General features: G+C 41.6%; 1 protein-coding gene across 1 annotated transcript in view; it reads right to left on the reverse strand.

The window, feature by feature from the left end:
* LOC101175584 (FRAS1-related extracellular matrix protein 2) overlaps nucleotides 1-26,032 on the reverse strand; it is a 70,315-nt gene that overhangs the window by 13,008 nt on the left and 31,275 nt on the right. The window contains exons 3-7 of the mRNA XM_004075537.4: nucleotides 25,460-25,606; nucleotides 21,475-21,705; nucleotides 18,793-18,918; nucleotides 18,330-18,581; nucleotides 548-697 (exon numbers count right to left, since the gene is read on the reverse strand). Of these exons, the coding sequence (XP_004075585.1) occupies nucleotides 548-697; nucleotides 18,330-18,581; nucleotides 18,793-18,918; nucleotides 21,475-21,705; nucleotides 25,460-25,606 (906 nt within the window). The remainder of the gene's footprint in view (nucleotides 1-547; nucleotides 698-18,329; nucleotides 18,582-18,792; nucleotides 18,919-21,474; nucleotides 21,706-25,459; nucleotides 25,607-26,032) is intronic.

A 26,032-nucleotide genomic window follows, 5' to 3' on the forward strand; every position in this document is an offset into this window, starting at 1 on the left:
CTCATGCCCGAAGGCTCTTTCACATATTTATGACCCAGACACACAAAAACGTGGGTTTGGGTTTCTATCATGCCACATATGATTAAACGCTGTATGCTTTGTTATTTATTGCACAGACAGGAGAAGAGCTGTTTGGAATATTTGGAATGGGATATTACTGCTGCAGGGCAAGAGATAATAAAGCCTGTAGGGAAGACTTAAGAAAAATGCAATCAGTCTGGAGCCCAAAGTGCTTCCCAGCATAAAGAACAATCGCTATGCATTCCAGAAAGTGTGTCTCTAGGCAGATTATCATTTTCTTCACAATACTGTACAGCACCAACAATTATGAGAAGGAAAACTCTGAGTGAAAAGGCAAGATTTTTTTCCTCCATCAACCAAAAGAAATGTTTACATTCCTCAGCTCATCCAAACAATATTCCCATTGTGGAAACCTCCTGACACACGCTTAGCTCAGAGACACAAACGGAGACAGGCTGTTGACTTCAGTCTGTTGTTCTGTGTGGTTTAAAATGATCTGAACATGAAGCTGTCAAGAGCCACACACCCTCGGCTGAGACAGGTTCTGTCTTTCTGGATCGCGCTGTGACGGTTCCTGCTTTGGAAAGATCCGTCCCCGTCCTCCACACCTGCACCTCCACGAAGCCATCGCTCTCATCCACCTGGTATTGCGTATTACCAAAGTAGAAAACAGGATCTAGCGGAAGAAAACAACAACAGAAAAAGGAGTGACAGATGAGAATCAGCACACTGAAGGAGGGAGTCCAGAGCACACCTGTAACAGGAAATGTCTGAATGCTTCATGTAATTGCAGAGTTGAATCTTTAATAGCTGGCATATTCGTATGAACTCTAATTACCGGATACCAGAGGGATAATTCCAGTGACTCAGCTGCTGGTAGGAAGGACTGTAATTGTAGATCTTGGAAAAAAAAAAAACTTTCTAACTTCCTGCCAAACAATATTTTAGGGCATTTCCAAATCTAAAATAACAGACAAAAAGAGTAGAACCATGGTTGAAATGACTTCTGGGCTGAACGAGACTTGGTGTTACAGACTTTGACACAGATGGGTCAGAGAGACAGTCAGGAGGTCTGGGGGATGTAAAGCTCTGAGTTCAAGCCTGGGCCCGCCTGGATGCTCAGTCCATATGAACTCAGATTCCACTGCAGCCACTGTTCTATTAACCCTTAAAGACCCACTCCAATGAAAATAAAGTTTTTTTTTGTGGGTGTTTTTAAAGTGTCAATGTGACGTTTTTATGATGACGGAGGACATACAGTACATAAAGAGAATTAAGCTTAAAATTGCATTCCTGAGTATTTCCAGACTTAAGTCATTAACGCAAATTACATCTTTGGATCAATGCATCTTCTGCTTTATACTCGTTTAAATTCACAGTAAGTGTTACGATGTATTCTCTATTAGACCTAAACTAATCTCATACTTTGGACAAGCTTGCTTTTAAACTTGTCTAAACTTTTGGGAAATGACTAAAACTATTGCTTTATTATATCGGATGCACAGACCGTTTGCTCAATTTTATTTATTAGTTTTAGACCAAAACCCGTTTAAAAAACATAGTATTGGACCTTAACCTTAACCACTCCAATAAGAAATGTTTTTTGTTTTTTTTACATGTCCTTTTGGCATATAAAAAGACATAAAAAGACACTTCAGCCTAAAATTACATTTCTGTGTGTGTCTTGATTCAAATTGTTGACGCAAATATGCCATTGGGAAAAGCTTATAGGTGTGATGCAGAAGCTACAGCGGCAAGCCACAAGCTCCATTCTGATGCGTCCGCTCATAAAAGATTAGATCCATGTACGTCTTCGTTTCCCTCCTCCGAGCTGCCATCTGGCTCAAAACTATACGGCTGGATAGCTCCAATATTGCTTGCCATTTTTGTTGCACTGCTAATGTGAGATTGGGGTTGGGAAGGGCTGTAAGCTAGTTGGAGAGAGCGAAACAGATGGATGTCAAGATATAGGAGCAGGCTTAGTCCATGATGACGGCCACAACTCAGAGGTGAATTTCTAATGAAATCCTACCTCTCTGCAGAAACTCTGACCTAGAAAATGACACAGATTTTTTTTATTTAGCCTAAAAGTGACATAACCATAACTAAAAGACCACTCTAAAATAGATCAAAAGATGATTGGAGCAGGACTTCAAGAAGCTGCTTTTCCAAACTGATGCTGTGTTTGAAAAATATGAAAAGCTGGAGAATGTTTCTACAGGTTTTTCAGCCTGTCAATCCCATTTAGTGATCATTTTATCTGAACCAACTGAGTGCAACAAAACTTCATAAATGAACCGTCTTTATCAGTAAAAAGAGCTTTTCCCACCCTTTTCATTCGTAGGTAGTTGTTATTACATAGAAAACTAATTCAATGAAAAGCTTATGGTATCCATGGTAACCAAGCTTAGCACCTACAACACGGTACGCGGATGGAGCTCATTGCACAGGGAGAATGTGGAATTAAGTGATAAACGCAATAAACAAAAACAAATCCATACTGTCGGGCTTGATAATTTGGTTACTGGCGAGGAAAAGAAAGCAGGGGGACAGAAGCTATCAGTCAACAACGCAGTCAGCCACATTTACTGATCAGAAAAAATCTATTCATTATCCCACACCATGTAATTATAATTTCAACAAATCTGAGAAGATATAGCATTCATTAAAAGCTGTCTCTGCAAGCTGTTGGGAGTTGGATTTCAGCTGGAAATGATGGGTTATGAAAGAAAAAAAATGAGGCTCTAGCTTTACAGCCCCCATTCTTCTATGCTGCTGAAACAACAACAGCCCTAAGTGCAAGTGTGTGACGGCAAACATCCCTGCTTTAATCTGTCATGAGAAGATGACCAGGACAATACGCATTGCATCAAGTGTCCCTGCAGCTGCCAGTGTTTTTCCCCTCAGAGAAAGCAAACAAAGATGGTTTTGGCTGCCTGCACCAGGTCCTTACTTGGAGGAGTAATCAGATCTATGAGGCTGAAGTTGGCAGCCAGGAACTCAGGCCCCCGTTGTCCCAGTCCAGTAACCAGATAAGGCTGGTGCAGCAGGCAAACAGGGAGCTTCAAAGAACCAAAGCCCATTAAATGAAAGGAACACCTCCGGTTCCATCTACTCAGCAGCGGCACCCCTCCCACTGGCACAAGCACCTTTATAGTTAGATTTAAAATAGCCAGATTTGCTATTACTAGAAATTTTGGGGATGATATATAGGTCTTAATAAATGAAACAGCTCTTTTTGTCTATACTTACACATTTTTTACAAACAGAAACAGAAGATTTACATAAATAATTTACTGAGCTGGCCGAAATATGTTCATTTCAATGTTTAAATGGCTGAGACAATAAAATATTAAAATCTTGATGAAGCAGAACAAAAAAACGTATTCTCATGTGTGATTAAAAATGCAAACAACCCAGAATAGAGAGCACCATCTACATAGTAATCATATTACTTTTTGTGTTGAGCTATAGGCTGGAAAAAAACAAGAAAAAAAAGAAACATTTTTATTGTTTCATACGAATGAGCCTAAGATGAAAGCACGGGACATGGAGTAGAGATACAGACATCCCTAAGGGGACTGTTAAACTCCCACTGCCTGCTTGATTTCACTTGAACTATGAATGACATTTCCACGCCGCTAAGTGGCTTCTCCTGCACTGAGAATTAATTGAGCCCTGGAAATGCTCCTTTACTCTCTGAATGCTAGACGACTTTCTCTGTTCAAGCAGCTCTGTATTCAGTTCAACTTCACATGTAACGGCAGCTACAAAGGTTTGTACGAGCCTCTGCAGACTGCTGGATAAACTCTTTGCTCAAGTGTTGCGGACACCTGTTGAAAACCCAATGAGTGGGAATGCAGGTGAGGTGTAATGACAGGGTTTGCGAGTTTCCCCTCAAATCCAGCTCATAATCACAACTTCAGGACCACAGTGAAATTTACAGGCAAGTGACACAGGGCTGCAAATGTACCGGCTCTACAAGTATCGTCATGTCTTACAGTCCCAACCACCGCAACGTTTTCCCGGATGCAGAGCAAATATCAAACACCAATTATACCTGCATGAAAAGACAAGTTTCTCCAAACCAATAGCAGGCTGCAGACAGAGTGGAAATTGTAGGTATGAGGCTTCCTGACGGTCTGCAACTGAGAAAATAGTAGGTATTTTAAGAGTTGCAGCTGTGCGTGCCAAATCGCAACACCTGTACAGCTTGTAAAGTTCATGCTTTAAACACTTAGTTGCCATAAGAGTCTCCTCTAATTCCTGGAAGGGTATGACCCCTGTTTGAGGTGAAACAACTAAAAGAAAAAAAAACAAAAGTTCAATTTATCATCATGCCTGTTTTCATGTAAAAAGTCCTTAGGTTTTCTTCAATTAAAAAAATAGTCTATGTAGAATCTTAGGAAGGAGCACGTGATGCTGTAGTATCGCGAGAGCCGACGAGAGGAGTGTGGTGAGTTTACTTGGCGGCGCGTAAGTTGTGAACAAACATTTTTGATTTATTTAATTACACCGCCATATTTAAATAATCCAGAAAGTTTAAAAAATAAAAATCTGAAAAAGTTTGTCAAGCATTTGCCAGCCTGGATGACCTGGAGGACCTGGAGGATCTGGAGAATTACATCGACGAGTGTTTCAATACCTGCCTCATGAAGAAATCCAACACCGCCACTCCGTCCACCAAACGCAACCGTCCCGAAGACTCCCCGGGGGCTGCCTCCTCCCCAGGCAGCAACATGAGTGATATCCTGGATTCAATTGATAAAAGGCTCTCCAGCCTTGATTGCCGTTTAAATCTGCTGGAGATCCTCCATAAGGAATTCCAAGGTCTGCGAGAGTCTCTGGAGTTCAGCCAACAGCAGGTGCAGGAGCTCGCAGCGGAGAACCAGGCCCTCAGAGAGACCGTGAAGATCTTGGGCCACGACACCGCCCGTCTCTCTGAGGAAAACCGATCCATTAAGGAAACCCTCCTGGATCTTCAGGCGAGGAGCATGAGGGACAATCTAGTGTTCGCAGGGATTCCAGAAGAGGCAGGGGAAGTCCCGGAGAACATTGTTAAGTCCTTTATAGAGGTCCACCTGAAACTCCCCAAGGAAGAAGTCCAGAAGATCTCCTTCCACAGGGTTCACCGGCTCGGAGGAAAAAGGCCGGACAATCAGCGTCCCCGTCCTATTGTTGCTAAATTTGAACATTATAAACAAAAGATGCAGGTAAAAAGCAGAGGGCGCGAGCTGAAAGACACACATTATAGCGTGAATGATCAGTTTCCAGGCGAGATCCTCCGCCGTCGGAAAATCCTCTTCCCGCTGAGGAGGAAGCACCTGTCTGCTGGAGCACGCGCGGTGGTTGCTGTTGATAAACTTTTTGTGAATGGCAAGCTGTTCCGGGACCCAGAGGTAACACCCTGGCTGTGCTGAAGGCTTTCAGAGGCGCACTGACATCTGCGCTGCCCAGAAGAAACCCGCAAACTTATTTAACTAGGAAATAATCGGATCATCAATAATCCACACCTCTCAGGAAAAGTGTTTTTTCTTTCTCTCACATTCATGTTTCTGTTGTTGTTTCGTTGTTTTTGTTTTTTGTTCTTTCTCTTTCCCTCTCTCTTTTCTCTTGTCCCCCCCCCTTCCCATGTCCTCATATGTGAATCAGGTAAAGTCAACGCAACCATGGTGAGTATTTATTTATGCACGGAACGGGCGCGCGCGCATACTAGCGCGCATAAGAGCATGCACACGCGATCCCGCACACACACGTTGATAAACTGCAAAAACCTCACTTAGGCTCACACAGGACGCACGTAACATGCAGCTCATAGCCAAGACACGTTCACCCACAACGCATAGCGCTTGTCAGTGTAGCAGGTACGCACAGCGGGCACGCGCACACGGACGGGCACACGCACTATTTAGCCTTGCACTCTCCCGGTTAGAACAGCTATGAGCAGTCTTAACATCGTTAGCTGGAATGTGCGTGGACTTGGTTCTGGGCCAAAGAGATTGAAAGTGTTAAATCACCTGAATGATCTTAAAGCAGATATAGCTCTGCTGCAGGAGACCCATTTATCTTTATCAGCTGGTCAACTCCTGTGCTGTTCCCAGTATCCAGCTATGTATTCTGCCAGTTTCAACTCCAAACAAAGAGGGGTTGCAGTTTTGATTAATAAAAATGTTACATTTACTCATAAGGATACATTTACTGACCCAGAAGGCAGATTTGTAATCATTAATATATCCATTCAGAATAAAGACTTTTGCATCGCCAGCATCTATGGCCCGAATGTTGACGACTCTTCCTTCTTTCACAGATTCTTCACCTCACTCTCAGTTCACTCTGACTCCACAATCATTATAGGAGGAGACGTCAACCTTGTTTTGGACCCTGAACTTGACAGACTCAGCACAGCAGCAAACCAGCGTACATGGCAGTCTGCAAGTATTCTAAAGCAGTACATGAATGATCTGGGTCTCTGCGACGCTTGGCGCTCATGTCATCCAAGCACTAAGGGGTTCACCTTTTTTTCTCCAGTTCACCATTCACAATCTCGTTTAGATTATTTATTAGTCAGTAACTCCCTTTTGAAAGAAATTAAAAGTTCCAACATTCATCCAATTATTATCAGTGACCATGCACCAGTTTCTGTTACTATTTCAAGGGAAGTACCCAGACCCTCGGGTTCAACCTGGAGGTTTAATACGTCTCTGTTAAAAGACCAGGAATTTATTGAATTCTTTAAAAAAGAGTGGGCAACCTTCTTAGAATTCAACGATACTTCTGAAATATCACCAAGTATTCTTTGGGAAGCAGCAAAAGCAGTCATGAGAGGGAAAATCATCTCTTATTCAACGCATAAAAAACGCAAGGAGAAAGCAGATTTATTAGAATTAGGAAATAAAATAAAAACTCTGGAGACTGCTTATGCTGCTTCTGCACAGGAACACATACTGGGCGACCTGAAAAATTTAAAACTGCAGTTAAATGACATCATCAATAAACAAACACAATTCCAGATACAAAGGCTTCGACTGGAAAGATATGAAAACTCAAATAAATCTGGCAAATTTCTAGCTAATCAGCTTAAAATTAATAAAGAAAAATCAACAATCACTTCGATTATGGACCAAACAGGGAATGTCACCCATGACCCGGTAAAAATTAATAATGCGTTTAAAGACTTTTATCAAAACTTATACACTCCACAGATCAATCCATCAGAACAAAGCATCAACTCATTTCTCAACAATATAAACCTGCCCAAGTTAAACGAAGATCAAATCACAAATTTAGACTCTCCGCTCTCGTTGTCTGAGCTTCATGAAGCTCTGTTACTTATGCCTAATGGTAAAGCACCAGGACCTGACGGCTTTCCTGCAGAGTTTTATAAGGAATTCTGGGAACAACTGGCACCAACGTTTTATAAAACGGTAAAATTTATCAATGAAAGCCAATCTCTACCACCTAACATGAACTCTGCCAACATTATCCTTCTTCTAAAACCAGACAAAGACCCCACGAGTCCTTCAAGCTATCGCCCCATTTCTTTAATTAATGCAGATGTAAAAATTATCTGCAAAGCACTAGCACAGAGAATAGAAAAAGTCACTCCTCACATAATTGACTTTGATCAAACTGGATTCATCAAAGGCAGACACTCGGATGACAATGTCCGCAGACTCGTTAACATAATAGACTTTGCCACCATCAAAAACCAGGAAATGACTATACTATCACTGGATGCTGAAAAAGCCTTTGATAGAGTAAATTGGAAGTTCCTCATTGCTGCCCTCCATAAGTTTGGGTTTGGAGAATCATTCATCAATTGGATCAAAATATTATATCACAACCCCAATGCATCAGTTAGAACTAATAAACAGACTTCCAACAGGTTTTTTCTTGGAAGAGGAACTAGACAGGGTTGCCCACTCTCCCCCTCGCTTTTTGCAATATTTATCGAGCCTCTAGCTGCAGCAATAAGACAGAATGAGAGTATTAAAGGAATTAAAACCAAACACAGCCATCATAAAATTAGTCTCTATGCAGATGACATATTACTGTTTTTAAGTAATATACATTCTGTAAATGAAACGGCAACAATCATTAATGAATTCTCTTCTATATCAGACTATTCCATTAATTGGAATAAATCTGTTTTATTACCACTGAACAGTAATGCGGAGCAAGGACTCACAATACCAGTTAAATCAGGCAATATAAAATATCTAGGTATTTATTTTTCCCCCAAAATATCAGAACTGGTGCTGCTAAACTACACCCCATTACTGAAAAACATACAGGACGACCTAACACGCTGGACCAACCTGCCTTTGTCCCTTATGGGCAAGGTAGCCACGGTTAAAATGAAAATCTTACCCAAAGTTAATTATCTCTTCTCAATGATTCCCACACAACCGCCATTAAAATGGTTCAAAACATTAGACTCATCCATATCAAGCTTTCTATGGAACAATAAACCTGCAAGAATTAGTCTAAAAACTTTAAAATCTGCAAAAAGCTGTGGAGGATTAGAATTACCTAACTTCCACAATTACTTTCTTGCAAATATATTACAATACATCTTAAAATGGTTAAAAAATAATCCAGAAACCAACTCATGGTTAGACTTGGAACAGGCGTTATGTGGAAAGATCAACCTGTCAGATCTTCCATTTATTAGTCAAATAGTTAAAAAACAGGATTGTTTCAAAAGTATTAATATAAATGCCACTTTAACAGCCTGGTGGGAATTTCTCAAAATATCAAAATCATCAATTCAACCGTGCAAAATGACACCCATCTGGAACAACCCAGACATCCTCATAAACAAAAAAATTATCCACTTCCCAGCTTGGCAAGCAGGGGGCATAAAACAACTAGAGCACATAATTATTGATAGAAGATTCATAACTCCCCAGGAACTTCAAGACAAACATGGAATATATAACTTCTTGGAATATCAGCAACTTAAATCAATTATTACTAAAAAGTTTAAATACAGAGACAACGATTTAAAGCTACCAGATGTAGTTACCACTCTGATCAATTTCTCAATGAATAAAACTCTCTCCAAAATATACAAACTTTTATGTAATTTAGATAACAATATTTCACTTCCGACAACAAAATGGGATGCGGATTTGAGCATCAGCACAGATGAAAGTTTTTGGTCAGAACTTTGTCTAAACACCTTTAAAATGACAAAAAATCCAAATCTGCAGCTAATCCATTTCAAAACTCTTCACAGAATTTACTACACTGGACAGAGGATGTTCAAGATGGGTCTCAGTAACTCAGACATTTGTCAGCACTGTGACAGTAATCTACCCGACAATTACATGCATGCACTATGGTTCTGCACGCCTGTCCAGGCTCTCTGGCAGCAGGTATGTGCCGATCTATCAGTCTGGCTTAAGGTTTCAATCACAGCTTCACCGTCACTTTGTGTGCTTGGTGACATGAGTGCCATCGATGTAGAAGGAGGATTAGGCTCTATCATTTTCATAACTCTTTGCATTGCTAAAAAAACTATTTTAATAAATTGGAAAAGCAAAAAAAATATAAATATAAGTCAACACAGAAATCTGCTGCTTGATCATATCAGCTTGGAAAAAATGTCAGCCCAAAGTTCAAGTAACTTTGAAAGAATTCGGTCTCTCTGGTCTCCCATAGCTAACTCCGTGACTTAGGGGGTGGGGGGGGCATGGTCGTCGCTGCTCCTTGCCCTTCTGCCGTGGGCCGGGGTGGGGGTCGGGGCCTCCGGTGCCTGGCCGGGGGTGGTGGGGGCTCCGTTGGTCGGGGGGTCGGGTCCGGCGCCTGGGTGGGGCGGCCTGGGGCGCTGCGTGGTCCTCTGGGCTTGGGTGTGGGGGTGCGTGGTGGGGGGGGTGGGGTGGTGGTCTGGCTTGGCTTGGGGGGGTGGTCCCTTTGCCTGTGCTGGGGGGGGGTGGCGGGGGGCGCTGCTCGGGGGGGGGGGCCCAGCGGCGCTGGATGGGCTTCCCGTCTACACCTGGGGCTGGGATCGGCCCTTCCCTGGCTCTGGGGCGGGACGGGACAACCCTCTTGGGGCCCCCGGTCGCTCTGGGTGTCATCCGCTTCGGCTGCGGGGTCTGGGGGTGGGGTGGGGTGGGGGTCTTGTCGGCCCTGTCCTGTGGGGGGGCATTCTGGGGGAGGGGGGGGGCACTATTGGTACGGGGCAGGGGGGGTTGACGGGTCGGGGTCTCCGCTGAGGCCATCGGCGGTTTCCCCGGCCGGTTGGCTGCCTCGGTCCCGTCGAGGCCTGACCAGAGCTCTTCTAGGGCCGGCGTTTGGGGGTGGGGGCCTGGGCTTGCTCCGGGGGGGGCCGGCGCTTTCTGGCTCCCCTCTCTCTGTGTGGGGGTGGTGGTGCTGGGCCTGGGGTGTCTGCGCCTCCGGGGGTGGGGCCCCGGGGCTGGGTGGGCCTGGCCCCCTTGCTGGGGGGGGGGGGGCGGGGGACGGCTGTTTGACCACCGGGGGACAGTCTATCATCTGTCCCCAACTTACCCCCTTCCTCATATAACCTCATAATAGGGTGAGGGGGTGGGGGGCTTAGCCTGCGATGAGCCTTGGGGGGGGGGGTTTACTAGGCAGTGACCCCCCTCCTGTGGTTGCCGTATGGAGTGGGCCCCCCCTCTTTCGGTTTTATTTGCACCTTAGACATGTAGGGCCCTTGGTAGGGGGGGTGCTTGGACATCACTGCCAGCAAGCAGCGGATGTCCTCCTAGCACCCTACCCGCCAATTTTAACCGCACCTTAGACATTTAGGGCCCCTTGGTGGGGAGGGTGAGGGGACGTCACTGTGAGTAATCAGGAGACGTCCCCTTAGTGCCCTACCCGCCAATTTTAACCGCACCCCCCTTAGTACACACACCCCTCCCCCCTCAATATATACATCCCAACATAAACACACACACATGCACACACACACTCTCTCAAACACACATACACGCACACACATTTTGCAAGGAAGGTGGGACCTAGGACCATCTGTCCCCTGCCTCTTCCCTGGTGGGGGGTACGGGCCCCTTTGCAACGGCGGCTGTGTCCCCGGGGTGCTGGCTTCCTGGGCCCGGCGGTGCTCTCTCCGCGCGGTGGGGGGGTTCACATTACATCTGAGCCGGGGGTGTTCGTGTCCCTGGGGGGTGGGTTCTGGTCCTTGCTCCTGAGTGCTGGGCCCCGCCAAATTTCCAACTGTGGCCGAGCCTGGTCGGGCCATATTTACAACACCCCTTGTGGGCCCTCTTTTTTCCCCGGGGTTCCCCCCTCCTGGGCGGGGGCGGCGGGCCCCTGCCTCGCTCCTCCCTGGACCAACCGTTGGCCGGGCGGATGGCTGCCTGGAGTGCGGAGTGGGTCTCCCTTGGGGGGTCCTGGCCCGTACCTGGGGTTGGGGCGGGGGGATGCCCGGAACTCCTGGGTGGTGGTGGGGTGCTCGTCTGGGGCTGTGGGCGTCCTTCTCCGGTGGGGCCCTGCGTTGGGTTCTCCCGGCGCGGCGGGGGGGCTGCTCTCCTGGTTGGGCTGGGGCGGCGCCCTCTTTCCCTCCGTGCCTCCCTGCTCTCTGGCTCTGGGGGCCTTGCGGCGGCCCTGCTGGCCCTGGCCTGGGTGGCGGGCTTGGTCGCCCGGGCGGCGGTTGTTCCCTGCCGGTTCCCGTGTGGTGTTGGGGGGAATCCGGCTGCCGCTGCTGGTGCGGTGGGGGTCTTGGGGTGGGGATGGCTGGGCACTCTCCCTCCTTCTTTTCACGTTCCACCATCCATTTTAGAAGAACATAAACACTCACCTGAGCACAGGTGTCAGCTCAACAGACTGAATGACTGAAATATTTCACACTAGTTGGTTTTAAGGCATAAGTATGCGTGTGAACACTATCTGTTTTGTGTACATGTCGACAGGTGGACATTTTTGCAACTAACAGGTGTGTTTATAACATTTGAGTGTGTGTGTGGACAGGCTCCGCCCTTTTTTTTTTTTTTTTTGTTTTTTTTTTACATTTGAACCTTACCATAATGATTAACAACCAGTAAACTTGTTGCTTTATGCTGCTTCATGGTCTTATCCCCCTTCCCCTCCTATTATCACCCCCTACCCCCCCTCTCTCTAACGTCCCTCTTTCTTCTTCCCCTCTTTCCTTTTCCGTCCGGTCCAACACCAAAGATTTTCAGACATGTTTGAAATTAATAAAGTTTGGCCTCAATTACAAAAGGGGTTTATTCAGACATACCTTTGGTTTGTCTGAAGATTAATAACCCCTCTTGTTAAAGTAAAATATGTCCAACCCAAGAGGCCCTCAGCTCTCATCTGTCTGCCTAGCTGTTGGACAGGACAAGTTAAAAAAGAAAAAAAAAAAAAAAAAAAAAAAAATAGTCTATGTAAATTACATGTTTAATTGGTAAAACTGTGAGAAATACAGCAAGCGTCCTCAATGGGATTGGGTAGCTTTTGTCTACAGTAAGATCCCTAAAAGCCTGAGACATTCATTACATTTGTCTTTTGAGGACAATTCCTTTCTTTAAAGTAAACTGGATCAAATGCCCACTCTGCATGAACTGGACTGCTAATAGGGCAATTCTATTTTTTGTTGGAGCAAAATGTTGTACTTTTCACATTTTTCTTGAAAACATTTTTTTAATTGGATAAAGTCTCTAGATTATATTTGAAAAAAAAACAGATTAATGGGTAACCTGCATCACCTGTAAGCTTGTAAAGTTCATGCTTGAAACAATTAGTTGCCATAAGAGTCACTTCTAATTAAGAAGGATATGACCCCTGTTTGAGGTGAAACGACAAAGAAAAATCCCAAAAGTTTATTCTATCATCATCCCTGTTTTCTTGTAAAATGTCCAAAGGTTCATTTTGATTTAAAAACTTCCATTTAAATTACATGTTTAATTGGTAAACTGTAAGAAATAAAGCAAGTGTTGTAGACGACAGGTGTACAGTTAGTTTCCTAATAGTCTGACACATTAGTTATGTCTCAAGCTACGCTTACACCGGCCTAGGCAACCCTCGTTCAAGTGAATACTTCCAAAGAAAAGGTTTGGAGATTTGGAAGTGACGTATGGATGGCATCCCCTTAAAATCACGGATGTGCCATTCTTTAGAAATGAATAGTTGCAATTTGTATCCGGCTGTAATTACTGTATATGAAAACAAGTTTTTCACATATTGGAATAGAGCTGAGAAAGAAAAGGCCTGGAGCAAAATTTGAGAGATTTGCACCGCTTCGACATTTCGCACCATACCTCTGATGGTGGCAGACATGTGAAACAGCAGAAAAAGAAAAAGAAGAAGAACCCTCTGAAATGTGTATTCAAAAATCCACATTTAGCACGTTTGGTGTGTATGTAGCTTTATGCAGACAATTTCTTTCTTTAAAGCCAACTGGATTAAATCTCCTCTCTTTTTCATGAACTAGACTGTGAAAATGTAAAAGGCTGTTGCAGTAAAACCTGGCACTTTTCTCAACTTTCCTGAAAAAAAAAAAAAAACTGGATAAAGTCGCTAGATTTTATAAAATACAATTACAGGTTTTTCAATATTTTAAAATTTCGAATCCCCTTCCATGTTGGTTGATTAGCATCCAAACTACACTGGTTCTAGAACCTGCATAGGAACTAAAAGAAAGGCACCTCATTTGATCTCACACTGGTTTTAGCATTACTGTAAGAACCAGCTTATCACAAAAATGACAGATTTGGCATCTGCGTCTTTAGACTGTGTGGGGAAATTTAAAAAGCCCAGAAAATATGCCAATCAGTAATATAAAAGCTCTGCATGAAGTGGCCTCAGCTGGATGGAAGATTTAGCATTTAGCTGTGAAAGCAGAAAGCAGAACAATGACAACATTAACATGCTGCAAACATTCAGCACAGATGTGATATTTAGTCCTACTTTGGTATTGCAAGTGTGCCGTCTGTGTTCACATACAGACACAGACAGATGAATCAATATCAGGTAGTGTGGCATTCCCACACAGCCAACGCAGCTCAGACAGTTGGCTTTGTGCGAACGGCACGGGAACACTAAAATGCACTCAAAGAAGCTTAGATTTCCACAGTCCACATGCATAATGCTCGGAAAGTCACTTCACTGGTGAGAGAAACCAACAGCAAATGCATCTCAGCAGCTGATGAAGTTGGAATAAATCATGGATGCACTGGGTTCTTCTGAGTGATAGCAGCCTGAAGATTTCCAGAAAGCAATAATAGATGAAGGTGTCAATTCCGCATGGCAAACTGATTTCTGTCACACAAGAAAAATGAGGTCTTCAGTTTTAAAGACCCACTCCAAAAAATGTGTTTTTCTTTTTTTTTTATATGTTCTTGTGGCATTTTTCTCATGATAGAGGACAGATATAAAGAAAACTAAGCTTAAAATTGCAGTTTCTAAGTATTTATTATTCAAATAGTTGTGAATCAGGAGCAGCCGAAAAAAGAAAGTTGGAAAACGTTTGTTGGGGTGACGTAGAATCTACTACGACAAGCAACAAGATCTATGTTCCGCCACATTCTGATGCAACTGCTTGTAGACGACTACATCCATGTACGTCTTTGTTTTCCTCGTCTGAGCTGGCATCTGGCTCAAAACTGTATGCCTGGATCGCTCTAACATTGCTCACCAGTTTTTTTGCACCGTGGGGTGCAGGGGGCTGTAAGCTAGCTGGATGATGGGAAATTAGTGCAGGGTCACTGTGAGGTGAATTTCTATAGAACTACTACCGAACTGTAGAAACTATGCCCTAGACAACGACAAAAGGTTTTTTTTTTTTTTTATATTTGCAAAAACGGAATAAAAAGACCTCCTGGAATGCTTTAACAATAGATAAAACAAGGTCTTTAAAGAAACTCAAAAATAATCTTTTAACAATTTTGCTTCTATCTTTCAATTTAAAAAGTAGAATCTTCTCCTTCATAGTAATATAGTTAATTTTCACACTGTTGTGTTAATAAACAGTGTTTTATCTTTTTATGACTTCTATTTTAATTTTTTCTCAAATGAGTTTAAGCTTGTGTACACTTTTACTTACCGGTACTTTTTCTGCCCAAATAAATCTCCTTCAATTAAAAATAATTTTTTCTTTCATCTAGTCTTTCCTCCTTACAGGATTTGTTTTAATAAAAAATACATTTTTGGTTAGTTTCTTTTAAAATGTCTAACAGAATGCATAGCAGAGACTTGTATTGCTTGTATTATGTGTCATTTTCTTTCTGGATTTGTCCCTTTTTATTTGGATTATGCAACAGTTAATCTGAATATAAACTGATGTTTTAACATTTGCTATTATTACTATATCCTATCAGCTGTGAAAAATTAATGCACTTAACTTAACTTTATGTGGACTCTGAAGCAACATAAAAAACAAATCTTACTGCAGCTTCAGTGCAGCTAAAGTAAGAAAGAAACATCCACTTTCATTCTGGCTCTGGAAATTGCAGAAATTCGTCTCCACTTTTTATTGCAAGTAAAATAATGCTTTAAAAATGTCACAACTATATTCAGAGCCTTCCAATGTCATGTAATTTTTAGAATGGAAAGGTGGGTTAATGTCAGCAGAACAGGCAGGTAAACATCAGCAGCTGTTTTGTTAGTTTGCAGCCTCTGCTCAGGATCAGTCGTAGGTCAAAAGCCGCACAGGTTCCACCTGAAACCGCTACACCATGAAGACTTCAGAACACCCAGCTTACTTCTTCCTCAAACAGCTCAATTACATGTTGTTCACTCGAAGTTTGCCTACCCCTGACCCCACCGGCACTGAAGAGAGAGAAAAAAAGCACTTACATGCACTGATGCTTTAACAGAATTGAAAATGGATTTTGAATCCTCAAAGGCCAGACTCATACATTTCAGGAAGCCACAGGGAGCCCCGACACACAGTAGAAACAGAGAGGGTCAATATTTCTGCACTCCTAAATATGACTTTTTTGTTCTTCTAACAGAGGGCAAAGGGCCAAGCACCAAGAAGATTACTGACAGTGTGACACCATAGGCACTGCATTGTGCACAAAAGCAGTTTCAGTGGGATCTTCCACTTTCTGACACATGTATGCATCTGGGTTTGTTATAGACTCAGACACCACCTGTAATTCAGCAAAAAATGATAAAGTCAACATTCCAGTCCAATGTGTGGAAATACTTTGAATTTTGCTGAGACATGTGACCAAACAGTGTGGTGGAATGTTCTAAAAATGTTCCTGTTGAGGTGACTTTCCTATTGAAGCCTCCTGGGGAGCCAATGGCTTTAGTTTAATGTCTGACGCGCTTCTTTATAAAAGAAGCGCAGTCCATTCCGTTGTTTTGCATTAAGTCTATTTACAAAAATAAGTCAAAGAGGGAAAAAGAATAAGTCACCTTTGTATGAGTTGAAAAACATGGTTGACTATGAACAGAAAAGGTGATTGCAAAGATAGCGGTGGCATAAATATAACAAATGATAGTGATTAACAGAGTTTAACACAGCCCATGCTCTCCTCTCCTCCTCCATCCAGAGTGCAGGTGAGCAGGTGCTTATCTAGCCTCTCACCCTGGTGTCGCCAATTAAATAAAAAATGTGAAAAGCTACAAATATCTGAAGAAACTTCATTTTTTTTGCTCCTACAGTAACGTTTGGCTCAATTTGATGTGGATAAATAATAGTGGGCTGAACTTTATGAAACTAAAATGTGAATGGATTTATCATTAATTCTTGTTTACGTGTTTCTTTATACACATTTTAAGGCAGGACAAAAAAAAAGGGGGTAAAAAAAATTGATTATTTTGGCATTTTATATTGATAGAATATTCAGTTTTAAATCTCAAATCCAAAAAGTAAATAGCCGTGTTAAGTTTAACGTGTCCAATTTTTAGGGCAAATTTGACAATGCAAGCTGCTACATTGTTCCTGCATCCAATGATTCTTATCACACAGACATATTGTCTCACTACCTGGTCACAGGCAAACAAATCAGCATTAAAACCTTTGGAGTCACTTTACAAACAAACAATTAAAATACTGGATAATAAACCATTAAGACATCATCACTGTGACATTTTACAAAAACACAAACTGTTAAGCTGGGAGAACATTATTAAGTATGCAAAACTATGCCTATTTCATAAAACCATAAATGGTCGTTCATCCCCTCCACTCAGTTTGTTCAAATAAGATCCTTCTCCCTAAGAGTGACATGAGGGTCAATTCGACAAGATTGTATGGTTCCTCTGCGGAGAAGTGCCTTCAGTCAGAGCTCCTTCTCCTTAACAGAAGCACAAGAGTGGAACTCTGTTCCTCATGTCATCAGAGACCTTACCACATCCACTCTATTTAAAAAACACCTAAAAAAACTGGTTCATATCACAACAAACACGTCCACATTGAACTATATTAATTGCCTGCCCCTCCTTGTCAGATCTGTCACCTTTGTGTCTTTTATATTTGTTTCAATGTCTCTCTCTGTGTGCATGTTTTTATTACTTATATATCCTTTAATGATTGTTTATTGTATATGTATATTTTCTATTAATGTATTTAATTGATGTTTTGAAATTTTTGAGGTTGACAATTTTTAACACCCAGGTATTTATCTCTGAGTCACACTGGTTGAATTTTTGGCTAAAGATGTCTTGAATCCATTTTAGGTCATTGAAACAGATCGTTCAATATGAACCAAAATCGACTGCGAGTCATACTTCCAACCATGAATTTTTATATGAATCGAATTGTTGTTAAAATAACACCCCAACTAACTATCTAGCAAACAATCAAAGAACCAAGTGTTTATAATCAGCTGAAGTTATTTGGTTTTGGTTTGATCCAAAGATAAAAGGTGACTTTGCAATCGTGCAGGGTCTTTCCGTTCCAGATTATCCTGCCTATAATAACAGTCCTGACTTTGCAGCAGCGCCTTGAGATCATCAGAGTGATAGAGAAGAGAAGAGAGGACGTCAGGTGTTTGGGAACAAAAAGGCATGGGGATGAAATGGGAGACTATCAGCCCTCCAGTCTCAGCCTGCAGATATGAGATAAGCACTTTGCCTCCAAGAAGGCAGACACAGGGGGAAAGTTCAAGCACACATTTCCATCCATACTAATGAGATTTCCGTATGTATTTTCTTCACCGGTGCTAATATGTCAATATATTTTAGGACTCACAGACCTTAAATCAGGCAGGACCCTTGAAGTGCAAAAGTGATTGAGTTTTAAATCAGATCCAAAAGTAGAATTTGGGGGGAAAAAAGAGCATAAAAACGACTCAGAAATCAAAGCCTTATAATTTCAGAGCCTGATTGAATTCCAGAGCATGCTTCTAATCAGTGTTACGGCACATTACCGTCATCCATGTCTGGGATGATAACGATTCTGGCTGTGGGGAACTCTGAGCCCAGGCGGCCCCCCATGGGCATGCTGAGGGTGACATTGAAGCTTTCCTCATCTTCATACAATGAGTCATCGATGATCACAACCCTGCAAGGTTTCTCTGTGTCTCCCTTGTCGAAACGCAGGACGCTGTGGTGGTCTTCGGGTCTAGAGATGTAATCAGAGTAGGAAAGCACCGTGGTGGGAACGGTGCCTTTGGCCGTAACTGGGGAGGAAAAAAAACAAAAACATTACGAGATCAGCTTTCCTGCATCTTTTATTCAGTTTTCAAAATAAAAAAAATGAAATCCTTTTTAGATTTAGTAGGTATTTTTCATCTTGAGCTCATTTCACAGATGTTTGATGAATGTTTCTGACAAAATCTTGGCCGAACTATAACCACCGCTTTGAACAGTAGCACCGAGCTATTGTGTTACCTTGCTGAGTGTAGCATATGACCATGAGCTCTTGACTGACATCTCCACGCCGGCGCACGGGAACAAGCAGCTCTCCAATGTCCTCCTCTATGTTGTACACAGCTGAAGGAATGAACACGGTCGATTCTGTGCAAGGGGGACAAAAAAAAGTGCCAATGACTCTCAGAAGAAGAGGATTCTGCATGATAAAGTGAAAGTAAAATAAAGTGGTCTGACGATGAGAGGAAACTTCTGGAAATTCAATTAATTTGACATTTCCTGCATCAAAAAACCTTCAACAGGCGAGCTTGTTAACTGGGGAAAACAACAGCTCTTGGTTTGGCTCCTTGGTGCAAGCTTTCATTAGGTTGTATATCAAACTTGCTGTCTGCTCGTTACCTAGCGCAGAGACAGCAGAGCTTTTTTACCTGGCGGGTGATAAAGATGGGTCTGGAAGATGATATGTGCGGGAAAAAAAAACTGTTTTGAAACAGCCTTTGGAGATTAAAAACTAATGCAACTTTCGCAACAGTCTCACAGTCTCAACATTATTTGATAAGACTGCACATTCTTAAACGCGCATTTAGCCAATAATCTTCACATTGGAAAAGCAGGGAGGGGCTTCTACTTTTTTTCCCCTCTTTCTATTTTTTGCTAGCACATATCCACCACCTACAGTTGGAAGAGTCTTGGTGTGAAATGTCAAAGTGGTACCAATGTTATGAATCTTGCTCCAGGCTTTTTTTCCCCCAACTCTATCCCGAATATGAAAGTTAATGTCATATACCTCTGGCCGTGCGCAAACCACAATAATTAATTTCTCCTCCATGATCAATTTTCCAATGGTTGGCACATCCGCATCTTAAAACGGACCGCATCTATACGTCACTTGTAAATCCGAGTGCCTGACTGGTCAAAGTTCAACCTGGTTTAACTTTCAACACATGTCCAGTGGCCGTACGTTTTGTACGTAGAGCCAGGAAACGGTTGTAGAAAATTGTGTAGAAACTTATGTAGCAATGCGTGAACATGAGAGTTTTGAAAGCATTAGCCTGAAAGCTCATAAACATTTTGTCGGATGTGGCCGCTTGAATGTGAGTTGCTGAGGGTGGTGTCTGAGCATAGTTTTACAGATTACTTTTTTTTACAGATAACTCAACGTGCGTTCAATGGCCATGTGTACATAGAGTCTAAAAAGCCCGAAAGCCCATAATTATTTTTACAGAAGTAGCCACTTGATTCCACGTTACTGAGGACAGCGTGAACACAGCTTTACAGGTTACTTTTTTTCTTTACAGATCGCACAACGTGCGCTCAATGGCCTTGTGTACGTAGAGTCCGAAAACTGATTATGGAAACTTGCGTAGCGATGCGTGAACGCGGGAGTTGTGAAAGTGGAAACCCTAAACACTCTTTTACGTCGACTTTTCATTAAGAGTGGTCGTTTGAATGCGCGTTGCTGATGGCGGTTTGAACGTAGCTTGAGACAATTATCACAAGCAATTCATTTGATTAAACTTAAATAAAGAGATGTCTTTTGTTCCGTTTGCGAGGAGAAACGTGTCCGATCACTTCTTTCTTGTCCTCAAATGTTTCATTGGCTGCTCTCCATCTTTTTTGTCTGCCTCTCAAAGCTTTGTATGGCATTCAAAAGGATAATGGGCTCAAAACAATTTAGCTGTGAAAAACCACAGAGCTCAGGCTTACGCTCATCATTCTTGCCAGTGAACATCCTGGGTGGCCTCATTAACAATATGCTGTGAAGTCAGCAAACCTGACTTGTCCTTTTCAATCCATTTTCAATAAAGAAATGTGGAGCTGCACTTTTGTTCTAAACACCCAGTCTGATCTAAAATCAGGCATTTTCCCAGTTTTATGCTGCCAGAATCCCTCTGGCAATCTTTTTATTCTGGCTTTCAGGAAAAAAAAAGACCACAAAATACATTTTTATAAGCCTTCAAAGTCTATTTGACCTTGAGAGACCAAGCAGCAACAGAACTTTAAAAAAACTATAAACAACCCCTGCTTAAGGCATTAGGCAACAAAAGTAAAATTTAAAAGTTTCTCTCACTGCTCTCTGGGCGCTACTTTAGAAACAAACTGCCTCTAAACAAATTATTTACTACACAAAGTGTATTGCTGCTCTTTCATTTCACAAGTGAGGCTGAAGGAGGTCTGGGTTTTGCTATTCTGTATCCAGGCTCTACTGAAGCCTTGATGTTTTCCTGCAGCAGCTTCTTTAATCTGTCCAAACAGGGCTTACTTTTACTTTGTGACGTTTTCAAAAGCATGACAAGTCATTAGTGTGGCAAGCACTGTGCGAAATCAGGCATTGCCTTTGGTTACTTTTGGTTTTTCTTTCATTTAGGCATCAAAAACGCACATTTCACAATATTAAAGGTTGCTTTTATATGTATTTTTTGGGTATAAATACTTCATTTATTACATTCTGATGGCCTCGGGTTGATGGCTGATGAATTTCCCACATCATACCCGATCATAACCACAGCTCGGATTAAGGAAATGAGCTCCCTGCAGCTAGAAAAGCAGATAAATCTTATTCGCCATTATCTTTCCTTTATTCCATCTTTGTCTTTGCTTGTTGATTGTTTTCCAAACTTTTCTTTTTTTTCCAACCTTTTGTAACTGGATTTCTGAAAGCGATTTGTTCAGTAAAGACAGTGACGATAAATCATTACTGACCATCGTCGGGGTCGAGGATCTCGACCTTGGCAACCTCTGGAAATTCAAGAGCTGCCATCACCGGCTCAGAGAGAACGATCTGGAACATCTCTAAGACTTCATATTCGCTGTCCGACAGGATTCTGACCCTCCAGGTCGCCGTGGTCTGGCCCGGGTTGAACTGCACCTGCTTCTGAGACTTCCCCCGGAAGTCCTTTTCCTGTTGTGCAGTGCCATCTTTTGTGCCAATACCTTTGAAAACATATAGATTTGTTAATGGTTACTTCAAAAGAAAATGTACTTAACTTACCTAAAATAACAGTAAAATAAATAAATGAACGATAAAGACAGAATAAAATCGTGTTTTCAGCAGGCTTTTGTGGCATTTCTCTCATGATGGGGGACCTTTATTAAGAAATTTAAGGTTAAAACTACATTCCTAAATAGTTTTTTATTTTAATGAAGCCCATTGAGACGAATGTTGTTGTAATATTTGGCTACATAAATAACATTGAATTAAAATGTTGTGTATCAGGAGCACACAAAAAAAATGCAGTTTGAAAAAGATTGCATTTGCTACGTAGGGAATATTCGCTGGGCAGGCCACAAGCCCCCTGTTCCGCTCCATTCCAATGCATCCACTTGTAGAGGAATAAATGTAGGTCTTTGTTTTACTTGTCTGAGTTGGCATCTGGCTCCAAACTGTACCCCTATATAGCTACAGTATTGTTCACAGTTTTTGTTACATCAGTAATTTTATGTTGGGGGTATAAGTTAGCTGGAGAGTGCATCAACCGACGGATGACGGGAAATGAAGGTGGGCTTACTTCACGCCAACAGTCCCTTCCACAACTGAGAGACAAATTTCTAATAAAGTACTGGTGCTCTGCAGAAACCATGTTCTAGAAAACGACACTGGTTTGATTTAGGCTAGGCATAATCATAATTAAAAGACCACTGTGAACACTTTTAAAATAGATCAAAAGATGGAGTTTGACTTTAAAGCCAGAAAGGTTCTGTCTCAACTGTATTGTTCTCACATGCAGAAAATGAAACCTCTTTTTCCTGCTGCAAGTTTCATTTTTGGCAGAGTTGGTCTGAATCTGAGATGTTCTGTCTGACCTTCAGCATGAGAATAGTTTGATGGAACTCACAGTCGCTATAGCTGTCGCTCTGGCAGGAGTCCTGTTGAGCTGCAGAGCTGAATCCAGTAAAATGTCACACAGCCTCCCCATTGTCTTTGCTAACCGGCCACACAGCATGCATACAAGTTGAAGCGGTAAACAGAATCAAACAGCTACACGCCCAACCTTTTGAGATGCCAAAAATAAAATAAAAGTATTTTTGTATTTGGAAATTGCAAAATCACTAAAAGAAGTTAATTAAGAAATAAAGCCTGGTCAAAGCAAGTTCAGTTAAAAAGTAGAAAGTAAAAAGTCAATTTGAAAAGTCTTTAATCGTCTGGAAGACTGACCAGCGGAAATTAAGAATCTGTCCTTTGATAAAAATGAAACTGGACTTTGATATCCACGAGCAGATAGAGGGAGAATGTCTCTGCTCATACGTGCTGAGATAAGACAGTCACACTTAATAGGGCTTGAAAGAACAGCAGTCTTCAAAGAAAGTAGAAAAAAAAGAAAAAAAGAAGTGATACTGAGGATTCATGGCAGGCGGGCTCACTGTGGCATCCAAATTGGTGCCACCTTTCGCCGTGGACATGGTGGTCCTCTGGTGCCAGAACTCTCTGATCCGAGACCACACTGGCAGGATCTGGCAGAGCGGACCACCAATTTATCCTGTTTAATTAAACAGTTCCGGACTTTTCCTCCTCACATTCACGTCAAGAATGGAGGGAAACTTGCTGTGAGAAAATCACACAAGTTCCCCTTCAACTTTTTTTTTAAATTTCAGTTTAATACAAGGGCATGATGCTTGATGTTAGTTTAGTACCAAAATTTGCTTTAAAACATCCACATTATAAGGGAAAACTACTTGTAAGTCCTAAACTTTTAGTTACCACAATCCATGTTTGATTTTTCTTTCAAAGATTTGATTAAAGTTTGTAAAAAAAAACTCTATATTAGAGAGAAATTTGCTCTTAAAAATGTAATGCTACACTATTTAAGTAAAGATTGTAAACCTTTATCTTAATAATGAACAAAAGGGAGGACAAGACAAAACAGCTATCTAATAATCTTCTTGACTATGACAATCAACACTTAGGAATGTAATTAAAAAGCTAAGCTGTTTTGTTCTGTTCTTGCTTACTGTAAATTAAATATTATATTAATTACAAAGAAAACAAAAACACCCAGATATATTATACTTCTTTTTTTTCTTCGTCCAAAAAAAGAACATTAAAACATTAAAAGAAACGTTTTTCAAACACACAACATTAAGTTCAGAAATTAAAAACAAGTACATACTTGTTCTCTTTGGGTACTGAAGTTCAAAGACGGATTTCTGTATTCATCATTTATCATTCATGTCGAAACTCCAGCAAGTCAAAACACTTGCTTCTCTTCCTCTGTATCTATTTCTATGTTTAAAGTCCCACTCAGACCATCGTTTGATAAAAAAAATCATTACCACTGGTCTTTCATTTATGATTATTCCATTTTAAGCCAAAATAAAGATAAAAACAAATCCTTGTATCGTTTTCTATGACATAGTTTCTGCAGAGCAGCAGTAGTTCATTAGAAAATCATCTCTGAGTTGTGGTTGGGACTGTTGGCGTGGAGTAAGCCCACTTCCATTTCCCATGATCCATCTGTTTACACCTCCTCCCGCTAGCATACAGCCCCTCACAACCACAACCTAACAATACCGCTGCAAAAAAAATGGTGACTAATTTTGGAGCTATCCAGCCATACAGGTTTCTGCAAGATGCCAGCTCAGAGGAGGCAAACAAAGACGTACGTAGATCTATTTTTCTACAAGTGGGTAAATCGGAATGGAGTGGAGCAGGGGGCTTGTGGCCTGCCCAGCTTATATCCTATGTAACAAATACTTCATTTTCCAACTGCATTTTTTCCTCTGTTCCTGATTCACAACTATTTCGGTTCACAAATATTCATAAAAATATAATTTTGAGCTAAAATTGTTACAATAACACCTAAAACACATTTTCTTCGGAATGGGTCTTTAAGACGAAAAATACATTTTCCATTTTGCGTTTTATTTGGGTCCAAATGTACCTTTTTGTTGCAAATGTTCATTTCAGTACAGCATAAAGAAAGATCAGCTATAAAAATGTAATATTCTTTTATTTGACTGAGTCATTGGTGTAAAACGGGTTTGCTGTACATTGAGAGGCTGTGAGGGTTAGCAAAATTTCCATATCATCTGAGAGATGTTTCATTAGTCCAGGGACCCTGAGGCGTTTCGGATAATGAAAAGAAAATTTACAGGTGCAGAGGATGCAGAGGAGGCATGGAAGAAGGTGAAGGCAACGATCCGAAATGGGGTTTAACCTTTAACACAAGCTCTGCCTTTAATCAGGACTCACCCCCTTAGAGAGCAATAAATGGAAAAAGGTTAGACAATTCAATTTTGCAAGTTTTGAGGATTCTTGGTATTTGAGGCAGTAAACGTTAACAGCTTAGTTTAAGCCAGTACCTTCCTCAGAACGGCCTTTAGTATATATCTACTAACTTAACCTTAGGCATGTGCACACATTCTCTGTCTGCTCTGGGCTTTTGTGTGATTTGAGCATAAACAGTGGTCAGGAGAAAGAGGTCAAGGGTCATGACCTCTCTCACCCCTTTAAATATCTGGATCAGCCTAACTATTGTTGTAAAATATATCTAATGATGTGGCTGTCCATCAAAATGTTTGCTTCACAACAATGTAGTCTTTGTTTGCTTTTCTGTCTGGGTTTTAGATGTTTTTAGTTTTGTAAAAGAAAAAAACATTTCTGAAGCTTTTAAAAAGTTTATAACAAAATGCTGTATGTCTACAAAAAACAGAAGCAGAAGGACATTGAAAAAACATAGCATTCTCTTACTGACAAATGAAGTTTCCCCTAGGTAACCACGACGCCTCAGAACCACCTCCAAGAATTTGACCTCCTCGTCCACGATGTAAAGTTCCTTTTCCAACGAAATCCAAGCCCAGTTCAGGCGAAATTGCTGGTTTCTGAGCTGGTTTCCACCTGCAAACAAAACACAAAGACAATGCGTAGAACCTCAAATATTCAAATGTGTTTTGAGCTTTTTTTTTTCTATCCCCTCTACCTTCAGGATACCTTAAGGACTTGATTTTTATTCCACGCCTGCGCTTACTGGAAGGCATACAGTGTGCAGGGCTTTTGTGCAAAAGGAATATGGTTTGTGAAATATAATTGCTTCATTTTTAATTGAGATAAAGAGTATCTGTCTTCTGTCTGAACTTGGTTATTTCGACTTTGCCTTTTTGAAGCCGCATTCAAAGGCAATAGCAAAAACACTGGAGGGCATGGCTGCTACCATTCGACTATAAAGACTCAAAGCGTAAACAGCCATCAAACACACACAGGTACACAAAGTTACACATAAAAATACAGAAAGCACACATAAATATACAGTGACTCACCAAAAAG

Source organism: Oryzias latipes, chromosome 13 (genome assembly GCF_002234675.1).
Source record: "Oryzias latipes chromosome 13, ASM223467v1".
NCBI classification, from domain to species: domain Eukaryota; kingdom Metazoa; phylum Chordata; class Actinopteri; order Beloniformes; family Adrianichthyidae; genus Oryzias; species Oryzias latipes.